This window comes from Xenopus laevis, chromosome 2S (assembly GCF_017654675.1).
Source record: "Xenopus laevis strain J_2021 chromosome 2S, Xenopus_laevis_v10.1, whole genome shotgun sequence".
NCBI classification, from domain to species: Eukaryota; Metazoa; Chordata; class Amphibia; order Anura; family Pipidae; genus Xenopus; species Xenopus laevis.
The window spans coordinates 100,644,655-100,662,395 of record NC_054374.1 but is presented as its reverse complement, the minus strand read 5'-3'; the positions used below and the strand labels follow the sequence as shown (position 1 = coordinate 100,662,395).

General features: G+C 40.7%; 1 protein-coding gene across 1 annotated transcript in view; it reads left to right on the top strand.

Moving 5' to 3' along the window:
• The window catches only part of ranbp2.S (RAN binding protein 2 S homeolog), a 51,428-nt gene that overhangs the window by 28,239 nt on the left and 5,448 nt on the right, over positions 1-17,741 (top strand). Inside the window, 3 exon segments of the mRNA XM_018249749.2 lie at positions 4,328-4,498; positions 5,643-5,729; positions 7,120-7,322. Coding sequence (XP_018105238.1) covers positions 4,328-4,498; positions 5,643-5,729; positions 7,120-7,322 — 461 coding nt within the window.

Here is a 17,741-nt window from a genome sequence, read left to right as displayed (position 1 = left end):
AACAATTAAAATGTGTGGATGTACACTCATGTTGCATTCCTATTTTATATGCACTTTTTTTAAAATAAAGCTTGGCATATTATTTATGCATAATAACAATTAAAAAGATGAAAAGAGAAATGACTGTACTTTCAGCAGCCCTATAATTTTAATGATGCTTGTCTACGGTATCACTCTACTGTACTGATTAGTGACACTCAAATGCTTATTGTGTTCTGGGCAAAAAACTAGCTCTGAGTATTAAAGGAAGAGTAAAAAATTATTTAAAAGGTATCCGTACTGAGATTAACTGGGCCCCTGCATTGTTTACATCTCAAATTCACAAAATTAAACTCCTGCATTGTTCACACCTGTAATCCCCCCTGCATTGTTCACTCCCCTTAAACCCCTGTGCTGTTCACCCCTCAAACCCATACTGAAAGTGCCTATATTGTTCACCTGTTCACACCTCACACAATCTGCTGGAGGGGCATCAGCATTGTGTCACTTTATGTACCACAGTGTAAACTGTTTATCTTACAGTGGTCCTGATAGGTTCCCTGTCTTCTGCTCTATTCTGCCTTTCCTGTGCTCCCTGTGTGTGCCATACTCTGCCCGCCCTATGCTCCCTGTGTGTGCCATACTCTGCCTGCCCTATCATACCTGTGTGTGGCATACTAAGCAGTTTAATCATGTGCTGGGGGGTGCAGTGTTATCCACAGGGAAGGAGGCAATGGCATATGGATTTAAGGGTATGTTTATGGTATGTTTTTAAGAGTATGACTTAAATTTTTCACATATGAGCGATGAGGGATATCCCTGCAGTGAGCACCAACCATTTGTTTTGTTTTTTGGTGTGCTATCACCATTAATGTAGACATGGTTGTGGTTTAAAAGTGGAAGTGGTCAACGCTAGCTTCCATTATCGGCCCACCACAATATAGGTCATAAAAATTCCGACCCTCTGTATCACAAAAGTGTGACAACACTGATCTAAACGATGGTAGTGTCTCTGAAAAAACAGAACCCAGGGCATCGAAAGGCACCAGTTTTACCAGTACAGGGCATAGTTAAATTACTATTAAAGGGCTTGTTCATCTTCCAAACACTTTTTTCAGTTGTTTTCAGACTGTTCTCCAGAAATAGGCTTTTTTCAATTGCTTTCCTTTTCTTTCTTTTTTTTTTACCATTTTTCCAAAAAGTTGAATGATGCAGCTCTGAAATCCAGGCGCAGATTCTGAACGGTTACAATTTGCTACATTTAGGTGCTACATTTCTCAGCAGCATCTATGAAATATTAGCAGCAATTTTAGCAGCTGCCTTTAGGGCAAAAACATATGTGGCAATTTATTGCAGTAACTTTTTTTTTAAAAAAAAAACTTATCGCGGGGACTTAGCGGCTGCATGCTGCCAGAATAAATCACAGGTTGATTGAGGTATTGCGAATTGTCGCTGCGACTCATTTCAAAATCTGTGGTGACAAATTGTGACGTGTGTCTTCGTCCTTAAAGGGGAATTTAACCCCCCCAACTAATAAAACTCCCTACCTTCCATAGTCCCCCCCCCCCCCCGCACAGGTGTTAACATCTGTAAATGCTCCTAAGCCTGTAATTACCCCTTGATGCACAGTCAGCGGAGCTCACAGGGGCCATCTTCATTACTTATATCTTCGGTAAGTAAACAACGTATTGGTGCATGTGCAGTTGACGTAGTCTTCTGCTTTGTGATAACTGCGCATGCGCCAACCCCTTTGAAGAGTTTTGATGCAGAGTGCACTGGTTGATTTGTTACCAATAAATTTGAACTCCACTTACCGTATATACTCGCGTATAAGCCGAGTTTTTCAGCACCCAAAATGTGCTGAAAAACTCAAACTCGGCTTATACGCGGGTCATACCTCCTTCCGCGGCCCCAGCAGGACTGTCTGTGACTGACTGTGTCGCCGCCCGGACCACGTGGCGGCCATGGGCGCCGCCATTTTGGGAGCGAACGCCGGCAGGGAAGGACGCGCCGCCCGGAGCTCCTGGACCTGCTCCGGGCGGCGACACAGTCAGTCACAGACAGTCCTGCTGGGGTCGCAGGTATATCATGACCTTGATGACTGAAATTAATTATAGCCTTCATATTCTATAATAGTCACATGACACAATGCAACTACAACACTGCAATAAATCTATTCAGGAGTCTAACAGCATGTGCAGGCCTTGCAGGACTGGTAGTTTAAAAAGAAGACTAATGGGCAAATGTTTTTAGATCAAAAAAGAAGGGGTAGAACTACTGGGGGGTGCACCCCCTCAGGGCCCGCGTGTATACTGTATATACACACAAACACACACACACTGTATGTCAATGTACAAACTCAAGTAAAAAAATAAGGAAATCAACATCAGCTTGTATGAGAAAATCCATTCCACACCACGAGTCGCCAATAGCAGCAGGAATAACACTCTATAGCAACAGGAAGCACTGCCAAGAGAATTTGAAATCTGTTTCCAAGCCCTGCAAGCTCCTTTCACACTGCCATTCACATCACGTTTTATTAACTTTGTTGTACAAGCTCTACAAGTGGACTCCATCATGTTCCTGCTGATGGAATTATGGGGAGGCTCTTTTAAATAGTTTTAGATAGATTTCTATGCCATAAAACATGATTACACATTTACACATTCACATTTTGAAATCTGACATGGGGCCCCTAGGCTTATACACGAGTCAATACATTTTTCCAGTTTTCTTAGGTAAATTATGTACCTCGGCTTATACACGGGTCGGCTTATACACGAGTATATACGGTAATAGCTTATCAGCCTTGTGTCTTTAATTTTACTTTGTATGTGCACAGTAAATTGAGAGTAGGTTTGCTAGCTTGCAGCAGAAATGAGGTACTCACGTTACAAATTCCAAATCAAAACATGAAGAAAAATGTATCAAATTTGTGTTATTCCTTTACAGAAAGTGAAGAAAAGGGAATATTAGGCTGTTCTTAAAAATAGCAGTGTCTGCATTCTTCTTTACAAGCTCAAACATTCACTGTATAAACTGAAAAATGTTTTTTCTTTCCTTTGAATCACTGAACTAATATTTCTTTGTATAACCATTTTCTGAGAACTGCTGCACATCTGTGTTGCATGGAGTCCACCAACTTCTGGCACCTGGAACATTCTATAATTCGAACGCATTTTTTGGTTTTGCCTCAGAAACCACATTTTCTATGTCACTCCCACAAGTTGTCTATTCTATTCGATTAAGGTCCAGAGATTGGAATGCTCACTCCATAACATCAATCTTATTGGTCTGCAACCAATATGCCATTTTACTCCGATTTTCAGGGAGAAATGCATTAAGTGAAAGGAATTGACCCTCTCAGTGCTGTATACTCTGCATAGCTCTTTAGATGCAACTGGAAATGGTGTATTTGGTCCACTAAACTATCTATTGCCAGTAAATCCGCTTCTGCCATTTCATTTGGGCAAACTAAACCCCAGTCATTCAGTGACGAGTGAATAGTGAATGGCTTTCACTTGTACTCGTCTGCATACTATATTACTTTTATTTTCTTTATTGTTGATATCACAGATAATAATTGTTTATACCAGTCAGTTAGCACAGGGTTGCTCACCTTTGAGTTAATTTCTAGTATGGTGTAGAGTGATATTCTGAAACAATTTGCAATTGGTTTTCATTTTTTAGTATTTGTGTTTTGAGTTATTTAGCTTTTTATTCAGCAGCTCTCCAGATTGCTATTTCAGCAATCTGGTTGCTAAGGTCCAAATTACCCTAGCAACTGGGCATTGGTTTTGAAAGAGACTGGGATATAAATAGGAGAGGACCTGAAAAGAAAAAGTAGTAATAACAATACATTTGTAGCTGTGCATAGCATTTGTTTTTAGATGGGGTCAATAACCCCCATTTCAAAGCTAGAAAGAGTCTGTAGAAGAAGGCAAATAAGTCAAAAAACAAAAATAAACAAAGACCAATTGAAAAGTTGCTTAGAATTGGCCATTCTATAAAATACTAAAAGTTAACTGATAAGTGATCCAAGCCTCTAAGTATTAGCCATGTTATTGTTCAGTGACAAAATGTATGCACAATTTTGACATTCACATTGCTTACATACGTATGTGTTGTGATTGTTAATGTACAAACACATTTAAAGTAGCAAGTGATATTATTTTGCCCTTCTACTCGTATTTGCCTCTTTAAACTAATCTTCTCCCTGCCTCCCCAGATACATGTTGTTTGTTTTCTAACCTTTATTCTTAACCTGCATAGGAGCCTTCAGCTAAATCTTAGTTTACGTTTTCCTTATATGCATTCCTTTCCTTGATATATGATTGTGTTTCTTCAGATAAGACAGACGATGTCCTTGATGCAGATAGCACTTCAGATGTACTCATTATATATGAGATGACCCCTACCCCTGAGCAGAAAGCCTTAGCGAAATCTCTGCTTTTGCCTTTAACATTTTTCTGCTACAAAAACAAACCTGGATATGTCAGTGATGAGAGCGACATTGATGGTAAGTGGACTGTTCATATTCTGCTTCCTGACAACTTGTTTTTTTTTATTTAGCTATTACTGTATATACAAAAGTATTTCTCCATTCTACCTTTTCTACTTGTTTTCTGCTTTTCCTGCATTTTCCTTGGCTCCATTCTATTCTTTCTACTGAGCAGAAAACTCCTTGTACACGTTAACTTCCATTTTTCATTTATACATAATTTATGCAATCCACGAGTAGCTTTTTAGCCAGCTGAAAATATCCAGTGATTGCTCCCAATTCACTTGTAAATTAGAAATTCCAAAAAAGATATAGTCTGCACTTTTTCAGCCTGAAACTGCACTGGTAGACAGTGTGTTTATTTCTTTCCTTTTTTACCACTTAACCTCTTTCTTTTTCTACCCTCCTTTATTTCATTCTCTCTCTTTGTTCATACATATATTTTTCTTATTCTTTATGGTCTTTTTAGTTCTTTTGCCTGCTAATATAGTTAATGCAGTACTGTGTAGGTTAGTTGTATGATTGTTTAAAACAAAACTTTATACTAAAAGAAAAATATATTGCCTAAAACAGCTCATACGCAAAACTCTGCTTCGTGTAATTAAGGCATTTTTTTTTTTTTTTTAGTAATATGTGCCATTGGGTAATTGTAAATAGAAAATTGCCATTTTAAAAAATAAGGCCACCCCTGGAATCCTAGGATTCACGGTGCACACAAACAAACCATATATGTCAGGTCACATGAGCCAATTAATAAATATCTGTTTGTTTGCTTCCACACTTCTTCCTGTTACAGTTGCATTATTTCTGGTCAGGTGATCTCTGAGGCTTCACACAGACCATCACAAAATGGTGGTTCGAGGCAAGAGATTTAAAATGCCAATATTTACTCGAATATTGATCCAGCATGACCGTGTACTAGAGTTGTTGTATAGCACCGGGCGGTTCTGGAGGAACATCATTTTGTTTCTAATATGTACTGTATTTACTGTATATGGCTGAAATGACAATAAAATCCACTTGACTTGAATATATAGACCAGTTTGGTAATATTCTTTAATATACCATTTCATTTGATCTAAACTGTTGCTTAAGTGTTCATTTTGGGTTATAGTTTTCCTTTAATTCACCTCAGTACCATATGACAATTTCTCGGTTGCAGATGAGGACTTTGAGACTGCTGTAAAAAATCTGAATGGTATTTTGTATGCAGAAGATAAGAAAGATAGAGCATCCATGCGACTCTCAGGTATGATTATCCTTGCATAGATGTCTTGCATTGTGATTCAGAGGGCAGTGATACATGTGGTGGGGAAAGGTTTTTGGCACCTAATCAGTTTGTAACTCCATGGCAGTAAGAAAGAAACTTAAAACTGTTCCCACTCACTTTGAATGCCAATTTGAAAGCACCAGTGAACTTGACATGACTGGCACTTACTGCTGGTAAATGTGGCAGTCAACTTTTAAAGATATGAACTAGTGCTTTCATGCCATTGTTATTCAAAGTGAATAGGGGGCTATTTTGACTGTTTTAATCCACACCCCATGGTACTACAAGATCTCTGCAGTCAAAATTGTCCTATGTCCCAACAGAAGTGTGTAGCATCTGTTAAACCCTTTAATACTAAAATGGGGATGCTGCAGATGTGATGGGAGTTAGAGGTGTGGGAATATGGAGCAGAAAGGCTGATATCAACAAAATAGCATATTGTTACAAAGAGGACTTTTTAATCCATATCTGAACTAAAGAAAGATGTCCTATACTTCCCAGTGCAGTGTTTTGCTGCATATATCATTAAAACAAACTCTTAATTTTGGTTTGTTTTTTCCCCTTCAATTTTTCAAGCAGTTTATTTTTATGCAACATTGTGCACATGCTGCATAGATTTGATGCCTGAAACGCTTATGGACAAATGCCTTAAACAAAACTTTCCAACTGACTTGCTAGTGCCCCACTCATTCCCTGCTTTGTCTATATATGTAAAGATTTTAAACCACATGGTGCTTCCAGCTCAGTAAAGCTTATGGTGCCCACTAAATCTATTTTGTGAATTATCTTCATTTAGCACCTCATGATTGATGCACCATTTGTTACATGGAGTCCATGTCTCTCTAGAAAAGGGGCCCCCAATGTTTTTCACCCATGAGCCACATTCAATTGAAAAAAAGAGTTGGGGAGCAATAAAAGCATGGAAAAAGTCTAGTCTCCAGGGATGCCTAATAAGGGCTGTGATTGGCTATTTAGTAGCCCCTATGTGGACTGACAGCCTACTGGAGGTTTTGTTTGGCAGTACACCTGCTTTTATGCAACCAAATCATTCCTCTAAGCCTGCAAATTGAAAAATAATGAGGCCACTGAGAGCAACATCCAAGTGGGTGATGAGCAACATGTTGCTCGTGAGCCCCTGGTTGAGGATCACTGCTCTAGAACATAAGGTTTATGTTTTGCACTGGACCTGCAGGGAGATGGTGAATTGTACAAGGTCACAGAATAGTGACACCATAGTTTCAGAGAAATCTGTTCCAGTGACAATTAAAACTGCTCCTTTTCTCTGCTATAAAAATGTTTTTTTTTTCTAAAACTCAAAGTTGACTATGCTTTAACTGAAGTAACATTTCCCTACTATTTTGTTTTCAAGGTTATAGCAAGGACCCTACAGCTGAATCTCATCCGGATTGTGTAATAGATTGGGAAAAGAAGCCCACTCCTGAAGAAAAAGCCAAGGCAGACAGTTTTAAGCTCCCTCCATCATTTTTCTGTGGTTTGGGTAGCAACTCAGATGAAGACAAGGATAACCTAGAAGACTTTGATACAGAAGTTAGAAACGTTAAGGAGGCTAATGTAAGCACAAAACTTCTTAGCCCTTACCTTCCTCCCTTGAGTCTTGAACGTTTTGCTTCCTGTGCAAGAAGGTTTTGTGTGTTGGCTGTGTGTAGAACGCTGACAGAGCTATCTGGAGATGTATTGAACTTTCTTCTGCTTCCTTTAAATGTCAGACTAACATTCACTCTTTAATCACTAAAGTAAGACATTGTATATAAGGAAATATTGTGTTGTCCATGTAGTTGTGTAGTTTCTAATAAAGCAAATCAAATCAAATACTAGGTCCATGGAAGATATACCTGGGTTGTGGTTAAAGGAGAAGGAAAACTACAGCGGCAGTTTATTGCCAATAGATTAGCCACAATGGTGCAAGTTATAACACTATTTATTCTGCAGAATCACAAAAGAAAGATGTCTGCTCTTCTGGAGATTTTCTATTGGCCTCTTAATCTCAGTCTACACCCCCCACCTCAGGTGTATAATTGTAAACAAAATTTTGAAGTTACTGAGAGAAAAGCCGCTGAAGCAGTACTAGCTGCTAATAAATGTTTTATTGCCACAACAACGGGCTCAGTGAAAACAAACATTTATACGTGGTGTGAATGCGACCGTTTTAATTCATTAGTCCATTAGTTCATCTGTGTCTGTACCCAGTGCAGGAGTGAAAAAGTTCAAAGTGGGTGTATATATCAATTAAAAAGCACAGGTACTGCCATTTACTGGCCTACCTTAAACTTTCACACCTGAAAAAAAATTGCTTAAAAGGATTAATTTTTTACTTACATACCCATTTACATTTAGCCAGATATATGTAGCTACCCATCTTACCAGTAAGCTGTATTCTAGTATTCTTTGATTCATATAGGGCAAAATAGTTATCTGCAAAAGGAAAGAGAGATAACATCAGTTGGCAAGAGTAAACATTGTTGCAAAGAATAGTGTACTTAGTTGCAAAGTTGCTACAATAAACATTGTTACAGATAACATTTGACACTATCATTAATAGCTAGTGGGTGTAATGTGTCTAGTCTTTTAATCCAGAAAGAGTCTCTCTGTAGTAAATATTGCCTTATATTCCCTCCCCTTTGTGCGGGCTGGATAACTTCCAGCACCATCCATTTCAATTGTGTGTGTTTGTGATTTGCAGCATTAAAGTGTCTAGATACAGCTGTACCTGTGGGGGAACCTTGTTTAAAATGACAGATCTTTCCCCGGTGTTCTTTAATTCTGGTTTTGATGGTTCTGCTTGTCTGGCCAATGTACCCTTGACCGCATGGGCATTTTAATAAACATGACATTTTCTGCGTCACATGTGGCATAATATTTACATAGAGGTGCCCTGTGTTGGATGTCTCACTACCTCCCCTTTTATGATAAAAGAGCAGCAGATACACCCCATACGTGCACATGTGACTGATTTGGGTTCGCCTAAAAACCTATGGCTACCCTGTCATTTTGGGGGGTACACCTTTGCAAGGCATAATGTATCCCTTATAGTTTTACCTTTTAGCTAAAAAGTGGGGATGTGGAGATTTCTTGTTTCAGTGTTTTGTCCTGCATGAGTAAGAACCGCAAAGAGAAAAACAATTCACACCAAAAAGAATAAAAATCCACACTTCGCAATGTAATATTGTCCCTTAAACTGTTATTGCATTGCAAATTTTAATTGCGGACTCTTAAAGGAGAACTAAAGCATAACTAAAGAAATTGGCTAGAAATGTACATTATGTTTTGGGCTTCTATACCAGCCCAAGGCAACCACAGACATTTAGCAGTAAAGATCTGTGTCTCCAAAGATGCCCCAGTAGCTCCCCATCTTCTTTTCTGCTGATTCACTTCACATGCTTTGTGCTGTTGTCACTTACTGAGCTTAGGGACCCACTCACAATATACAGTACACATAGAATAGAAATTCTGGAGTTTTGGCTTGATTTTTCCCCATCTGTTGACATAGCGTTTGGATATCATGCCATGTTAATGATATTGGAGTATCGAATAACAGCGCACACTGTCTAAAAGCAGAATGGAAGAGTAAATGGCTTCAGATGTAATAAACCTTGTATGTGCTTTGTTGGTATTCATGCAGTAGGGCAATTAGATTATAAGCTCCACTGGTGCAGGACTTTATATGGATGAATAAACAGTCTCTTTGTAAATCGCTGAATATTATGTTGCCATTATATAAATAAAGGATATGTAGGGGGTTTTTTTTCTTAATTCTTTTTCCTCCTGCATTCCTCACTCTTCTACTATATTGTGCATAATACTAGCAGCATTGTGCAGGGCTACTCTATAGTTTCTGCCCCACAGCCAGTACTACTAGCAATCCATTCACTCTTCAGATTGAATTTTCATTTTTAGTTCAAGTTTTTTCTTGTTGATTCCAACTGCCAGACAAGCATTGATGTAACAAAATGGTGTGATTTCTTTGGCATACCTTATGTATCTCAATGTCGGCTTTATATTGGAAGCAGTCATAAAATCAGGTTTCTCTTGATAACCGTTCTGTGATATTTTTAATTGATATTGTAGTAAAGCTGTGTGTCACAGTTGTAATATGTAAATGAATATTTTTAGCTAACAATTAAAACTGAATTGTAAAGTTGTGCTCAACCTTCTCCAGCCTAAAAGGAAACTTTTTCTATTCAGACCTGTAAAGAAAAAAAAAAAAAAAAAGAATCACTCGTTCATGAAAGGGTATAGGTAAACGTTGGTCAAATGTAAGACTGATGCTACAGTATAGGATCCGTTATCCAAAAAGCTATGAATTGCAGAAAGGCAACCTTCCATAAACTCAATATTAATCAAATAATTCACATTTTTAAAAATTATTTCCATTTTTCCCTGTTCAAGTATGGGACCTGTTATCCAGAATGCTTGGGACCTGGCACTTTCCAGATAACTGATCTTTCTGTAATTTGGATCTTCATACTTTGTCTACTAGAAAATCATGTAAGCATTAAATAAACCCAAATGGGGTGGTTCTGTATCCAATAAGGATTTACTATATCTTAGTTTGAGTCATGTACAAGGTCCTGTTTTATTATTACAGAGAAAAAGGAAATCGTTTTTAAAAATTTGGATAAAATGTAGTCCATAATTCTGAGCTTTTTGGATAACTGGTTTCCGGATAACGGATCCCATTCCTGTAGTAATAAAACAGTACATTGTACCTGTACATTGTACCTGATCCTAGCTAAAATATACTTATACTTGGAGACAAAACTATCCTGTTGGGATTATTTAATGGTTTAAAGATTTTCTTAGTAGACAAAGTATGAAAATCCAAATTATGGAAGGATACCTGTCAAAACACTCTGGATAACAAGCCCATACCGGTACCTTTATTTTACACACGCAACTGGATAAAGTAAATTGAATTAGGTCAGTAGTTTCATCCGACACTTATTTCTAAGTGTCAACAGAACTGAGTAAGTATAGATGTCCTGGTTGTCAGATGCTGAACGTTTCTGGATGTAGGATTCTATGGAATGTTTGTGGTTTCTAAATAATTGGTCCTAATATATTTTGGAGGGCAAATGAACCTGTGTTGATGGCAGGTTCATATAAGTTGAAGTAGCAGTTGAAGTTTATGTAAGCACCTTATTGCCGTTCCACTGGGAACAGTATCCAAAAGCTTGAGGTTGAATTTGTTCAATTACTCTAGAATGCAGAAACAAAGGGCTGTTTTCTTGGCAATTAGAAAACTCAGTTTTACTATTTCTGGAAGGTTTTTTTTTTTTCTGCAGCACAAGTCATATAGCCTTGTCGCAGAGTCATTGCAGCCTAGCAGAAAGTTTGGAGTCCTTGCAAGCAGGTATCTTTTAGCTGCAGTGTGATAAATGATACATTCCCATCCTTTTATCAGATGGAAAAGCACTGCAGCCTTTGTCTCCAGGAAAATTGGGATATAATGCCCTCTTAAAGCTTTCCTTCAGCTTCAGGAAGCTCACTAATAAATCATTTATATTTGAAGAAGGGTGAAAAATGTATATAATACACAAAAGCCATGAATATCCTGTAAATTATATCCTTATAAACGGTGAGTAGTGATGTCATCAGTTATAAACGGTGAGTAGTGATGTCATTTGTGTCACATGACTCACTAAAATTTGTGTATTATAATAAATAAAGTACCCCCAGTTGTAAAATATGAGGATATTAGAAGTTAGCTCGGAGTTCCATGACCTTTATAAAAACACTCGGCCTTCGGCCTCGTGTTTTTATATGGTCATGAAACTCCTCGGTAACTAATAATATCCTTATATTTTACAAGAGGGGGTACTTTATTCACTATATTTTCTTGGATATCCAGTGCATTTTTATGGCATATTTAGTACCGCTGTCGGGAGCAGACAGCGGTGTGTCTTCACGCGGCGGCGCAGGATCCAAGATGGCGGCGCCCATGCGGTCCACGTGGATGCAGCGCAGTCGCGATGTCACAGCTAGCGCCTAAGTTTGAATAAAAGGGCGCCTCAGACACTATAACCCTGCCCAATTATAGGTATCATTTGCTGTGTGTACCTGGGTGTTATATTTCCTGATTCCTTGAACTTGGCTTTGCCTGAACTTTGACCCTGTTTTGTATGCTGCCTGCCTTTTGATATCTGCCTGGACTTTGGATTTCGCTTTACTCTTTATCCTAGCCTGTACTGTGAATTTGGACCTTGACCCAAAAGCTTCCTCCTTGGTCTGGACTCCTCCCACTGGGAGCCGATAGGCCCCCTGACATTATAATTGGGCCATGGACCCTTCAGAAGAGGCTCAGCCTTATATTGGCAGGGCCTTTCATGGTCTGCATACTTGTATGAAGTTCGGCAATCCTATTTTGGACAAACGCTGGAGGCAATCTTGGAAAAGTTATCAATTCTTACGCCAACAACACCAACGCCTGTTCCAGTTGCTGCAGTCACGGCTCCACATTCTTCCACTGCTAGTTCACGTATTCCGGCACCTCCTCTCTACAGTGGGGATCCACAAGCATGTCGTGGTTTTGTGAACCAGTGCCAGATCCAGTTTGCTCTGCAACCCACCCAATTTGAGTCAGAGCGAGCCAAGGTGGAATTTGTAATTAATTGTCTGCCTGGGAAAGCGCTGGAATGGGCTTCTCCGCACTGGGAGAAGGAGTCTCCTTTAATTGATGATGCCAAGGCTTTCCTCCGGGAATTCAGGACTGTGTTTGACGCTCCCGGTCGGTTGCGACCACTTCATCACGGCTGTTTCAGATTCGCCAGGGGAGTCGCAGCATTGCTGAATATGCTAGTGAATTTCATACGCTTGCTGCAGAGACAGGTTGGAACAATGAAGCCTATCATGCTGCCTTCTACAATGGGCTCTCTATCTGCTTAAAGACGACCTGGTCTCCTGTGAATTACCTACACTTATTGCTTTGGCTGTCAAGGTGGACACTCGACAAAGAGAACATCAAGTAGATAAGGACCATGTCAAGAGATTCCCACCCACGTTGGCTCCTCACTTCCAAAGACCCCGTTACCTCCATCACCCCAGCAGCCTTCTGTTATTCCTCCTGAGGAACCCATGCAGATTGGAAGAGCACGTCTCTCTGAACAGCAAAAGCTCCGGAGGCATATGGCAGGACTAGGTAAACCTGGGAATACATATGTGGGTGGCATTACTCCAAAACCCAAGTGAACTCTAACAGGTTTCTTCTGCCTTTACAGATTCGTCTGGCCACTAAGTCTATTGTCGGCTCTGCCTTCATCGATTCAGGGGCTGCTGGGAATTTCATGGACGCTCTCTTTGCCAAAAATATTTAGGTTCCCCTGTATCCATTGACCACTCCCCTACAGGTTACAGCAATTGACGACATACCACTTATGTCAGAGATAATATTCATGACGACAGAGGAATAGCTTGTGCAGGTTGGGACTTTACATAAAGAAAAGTTATCATTCCTGATTATTTCCTGCCCTTCAGTTCCTGTTGTCTTGGGTCTACCCTGGCTTTGTCTTCATAACCCCTCCATAGATTGATCTTCGGGGCAAATCTCTCAGAGTCTGTACTGTCAAGAATATTGTCTTCCTGCTAATCCCCCCCACCGGGATCTGAAAGCCCTGCCTTGCTGCTACAAGGATTTTTCCGACGTCTTCTGTAAAAAATCTGCAGAGTTTCTCCCTCCTCATCGTCACTACGATTGTCCCGTCGATCTCCTTCCTGGAGCCAGCAGGGATTTATTTGTCCTTCTACCTCTCCGGCAGGAGCTGGCTTCTTCTTTGTGGAGAAGAATAACAGTGGTCTGCGTCCCTGCATAGATTATCGTGGACTTAACAAGATTACAGTTAAGAATCGATACCTTTTGCCTCTAATCACAGAACTATTTGACCAACTGAAAGGGGCAAAGATCTTCACTAAGTTGGATCTACACGGGGCATACAACCTAATCCGCATACGTGAAGGGGATTAATGGAAGACGGCGTTCAATACTTGGGATGGGCACTACAAATACCCTGTGATGCCCTTTGGTCTCTGCAATGCCCCCGCCGTCTTCCAAGAGTTTGTGAATGACATCTTCCGGGATCTCTTAGGGAGATTCGTGGTTGTGTATCTCAATGACATCTTTATCTTCTCCAAAGACTTGGAAAGCCATCGCTCCCAGGCGAAGGAGGTACTCTCTCGGTTGAGGAAGAACTCCCTCTTTGCCAAGATTGAGAAGTGCGTCTTCGAAGTGGCCAAGATTCCTTTCCTTGGCTATATCATCTTTCCAGAGGGTTTCGAGATGGTTCCTGCAAAAGTGTCCACAATTCAGGAGTGGCCCCTTCCCTTGAGCACCAAGGCAATACAAAGATTCATCGGGTTTGCAAATTACTACTGACAGTTCATCAAGGGGTTCTCCTCTAGCATTGCGCCTATCCTTGCCCTCATTCAGCTCTAGAAGCATTTCAGTCCCTGAAGGATGCTTTCACCTCTGCCTCTATCCTCCGACATCCAGATCAAGTGTGAGGTGGATGCTTCTGAAGTTGGAGCTGGCGATATCCTGTCCCAAAGACATCCTGCTGATGGGAAACTACATCCTTGTGCTTTCTTCTCCAGGAAATTCTCTCCAGCAGAGCAGAATTACGACATTGGGAATCGCAGACTCTTGGCTGTAAAGCTTGCTCTCGAGGAGTGGCATCACCTTCTTGAAGTATCTTCGATCCCGGTCACTATCTATACTGACCATAAAAACTTAGAGTTCATAAATCTCTCAAGAGGTTGAATCCCCGACAGGCAAGATGAGCTCTCTTCTTTTCTTGCTTCAACTTCGTTTTGACCTATCGTCCTGGATCCAAGATTCGGAAAGCTGATGCTCTATCCCAAAGTTTGACTCGGTGGATCTTCTTTCTGAAAGGCAAGAACCAATTATTCCTCCTGCCAAAATCATTGCATCTATTTTCCCTCAATTTGCCAAACAAATCTTGGCTGGCCAATCTTCCGCTCCTACGGATACCTCCATTGGGATGGCGTTTGAGCATCGCCTGCCCATCCTACAACAGACTCATTGTTCCAAGCAAGCTGGACATTCTAGTCCTGAAAAGACTCTTGAAGTGTTACGACGCTAGTCTGGTGGCCGACTATTCGTAAAGATGTCAAAGACTTTGTTGCTGCCTGTACTATTTGTGCCACTTCCAAGCCTAGTCCTACTCGTCCTAGCGGGTTATTACAACCTCTGCCCATTCCCTCTCATCCATGGACTCATTTAGCAATGGACTTCATTGTAGAACTTCCACCCTCTAGAGGGAATACTGTGATCTGGGTAGTTATTGACCGCTTCAGCAAGATGGCACATTTCATCCCTTTGCGAAAACTTCCCTCAGCGGGGGAACTATCTCCGCTCTTCATCCAATTTATTTTCCGGTTGCATGGCTTCCCAGCTGAGAGTGTCTCTGACAGGGGATCTCAGTTTTGGCGTTCCTTATGTAAGGACTTGGGTATCACTCTCCAGTTTTCTTCTGTCTACCATCCCCAGACCAAAGGCACAGTAGAGCGGGTGAACCAAGCATTAGAACAATTCCTGAGGAATGTTTCCCTCTGTCAAGATGATTGGTCTGATCTTCTCCCGTGGGCGGAATTCACTCATAACAATGTATGCCACACTTCCACTGGAAGGTCTCCATTTATAACGGTGTATGGTCAACATCCTCAAGCCTTCCCTCAAGACTTCATCTTGTCTAACGTTCCTGCTGCGGACAATCAGCCAGCCTATATGTCTGCTATTTGGGCTGTGACCAAATCAAGTTTGGAAAAGAGTGCTCTTGTGCATAAGACTTTTGCCGATCGGAGACGTAGATCCTCTCCTCCATACAAGTTTGGTGACAAGGTGTGGTTATCCACTAGGAACATTTGCTTAAGAGTGCCTACTCCCATGTTGGGTCCAAAATTTGTTGGTCTATTCTCCATTGTGGAGTTTGTTAATCCCCGTGGCTGTCAGACTTCAGCTTCCCCCTGAGATGCGAATTCCCAAAGTGTTCGACGTATCCCTGGAGAAACCAGCAGTTTCCAATCGCTTCTCTTCTGATTAGTCTCCTCCTTCAGCTATCTCTGTGGACGGCCAACAAGACTACGAAGTGGAAAAGATCCTTGACTCTAGAATCTCCAGAGGGTCTCTACAATTCCTAGTCCAGTGGAAGGGTTTTGGTCCCAAAGAATCTTCATGGGAAAACACTATGATGTACATGCTCCGCGCTTGGTGAAGGCATTCTACAATCGGTTTCCCCAGAAGCCCAGACTTGGTGATCCAGTGGCCCCCTGTGGGGGGTACTGTCGGGAGTGCACAGCGGCATGTCTTCTCGTGGCGGCGCAGGATCCAAGATGGCGCACATGCGGTCCACGTGGGTGCGGTCACAGTGCGATGACGCAGGCGCGATGACGTCACCGCTGGTGCCGAAATTTGAATAAAACAGTGCCTCGGACGCTATAACCCTGACCAATTATAGGTATCATTTCCTGTGAGTACCTGGGTGTTATATATTTCCTGTCTGCCTTTTGATATCTGCCTGGACTTTGGATTTTGCTTTACTCTTTATCCTAGCCTGTACTGTGAATTTGGACCTTGACCCCAAAAGCTTCCTACTTGGTCTGGACTCCTCCCGCTGGGAGCCGCTAGGCCCCCTGAGGCATTAACAGATCCACATTAAAGAGTGGAAAAGTGAGTTTTTATTCCCTTCTGTTACCTGCAAGTATCACGTTTACGGCAAGCCACCCAGTCACCTCACTCTCTAGTGTGCATGCAGTGTGTAGGGTTTGTATAATTTATATGTGCATGTAGATCAAGTGGTGTTGCACCACCTAGGATGCTGATGAGAACAAGGCCCTATGTGTTCCCAGCGCTGCCAACACTTTGCCGATCTTTTTTTATTACTATTCTTTCTATGCAGACTCACTTCTATTCATAGTCCAGTCTTTTATCCAGATCAATGCATGGTTGATAAGGTAATTTGCACCCTAGCAACCAGATTGCCAAAATTGCAAACTGGAGAGCTGCTGAATAAATAACGGAAAACCCACAAATAAAAAAAAAAAGGAAACCAATTGCAAATTGTTTCAAAATATCTCTCTTTACATCATACTAAATGTTAATTCAAAGGTGAACAATCCTTTTAACCAAGTTCTGTGACATTCTAAAATACTTGCGCCAGTGAGGTGTATTACTACAGAAATTTATCATGAAAAAAAAATGCCAAACCTAACATGCTATTTGACATATATTAAGTACATTAAAAGAACACCAAAAAATGTAATGGAACTAGTGTACTGCTGCCCTGCACTGGTAAAATCTGTGTGTTTGCTTCAGAAACTCTACTAAAGTTTATATAAATGAATGATGATGATAAATAATAATTACAAGTTTCACTGTGTAAGAAATATAAAAAATCCAATGCATATAAGCAAAACATACTTAATCTGTGCAGCTCAAAATAAAGCTATAATACGTCCAAGGATTAGTTATACTAGTGCATTTACTGTATTACAAGACAGCCTATCTATTTCTGCCCAGCAGGCCAAAATATAAGTGGACTCATGAGCAAAGTACCTGTTTTAGTTGCCCCTGCCTGGTACTTCTGAGGGCAGCTTAGTTGTGGCTATTTCTTTTCATGTTTCCTGTAAGAATTGGAAAGGCAGTTGCTGAATAACTGCAAAATGTAAATGTTTTTTTTAAATAGGAAGCTATCATCGACTGAATGGGAAAATGCAAAGCACTGTGGTGATAATCAAAGCCCTAGAGATCTATAGGCCTAATTGGCATAAATCCCAGATGCTATTGTGTTTTATAGTGAATGCAGGCACCTAAACAGTCCCAGAGCAGCATCCTTTGCAGGGTTGCATTGAAATTCCGCAATACACAGCAGGGGTGATACAATTATACAGATATGGGACCTGTTATCCAGAATACTCGGGACCTGGGGCTTTCCAGATAACTTTCTGTAATTTGTATCTTTA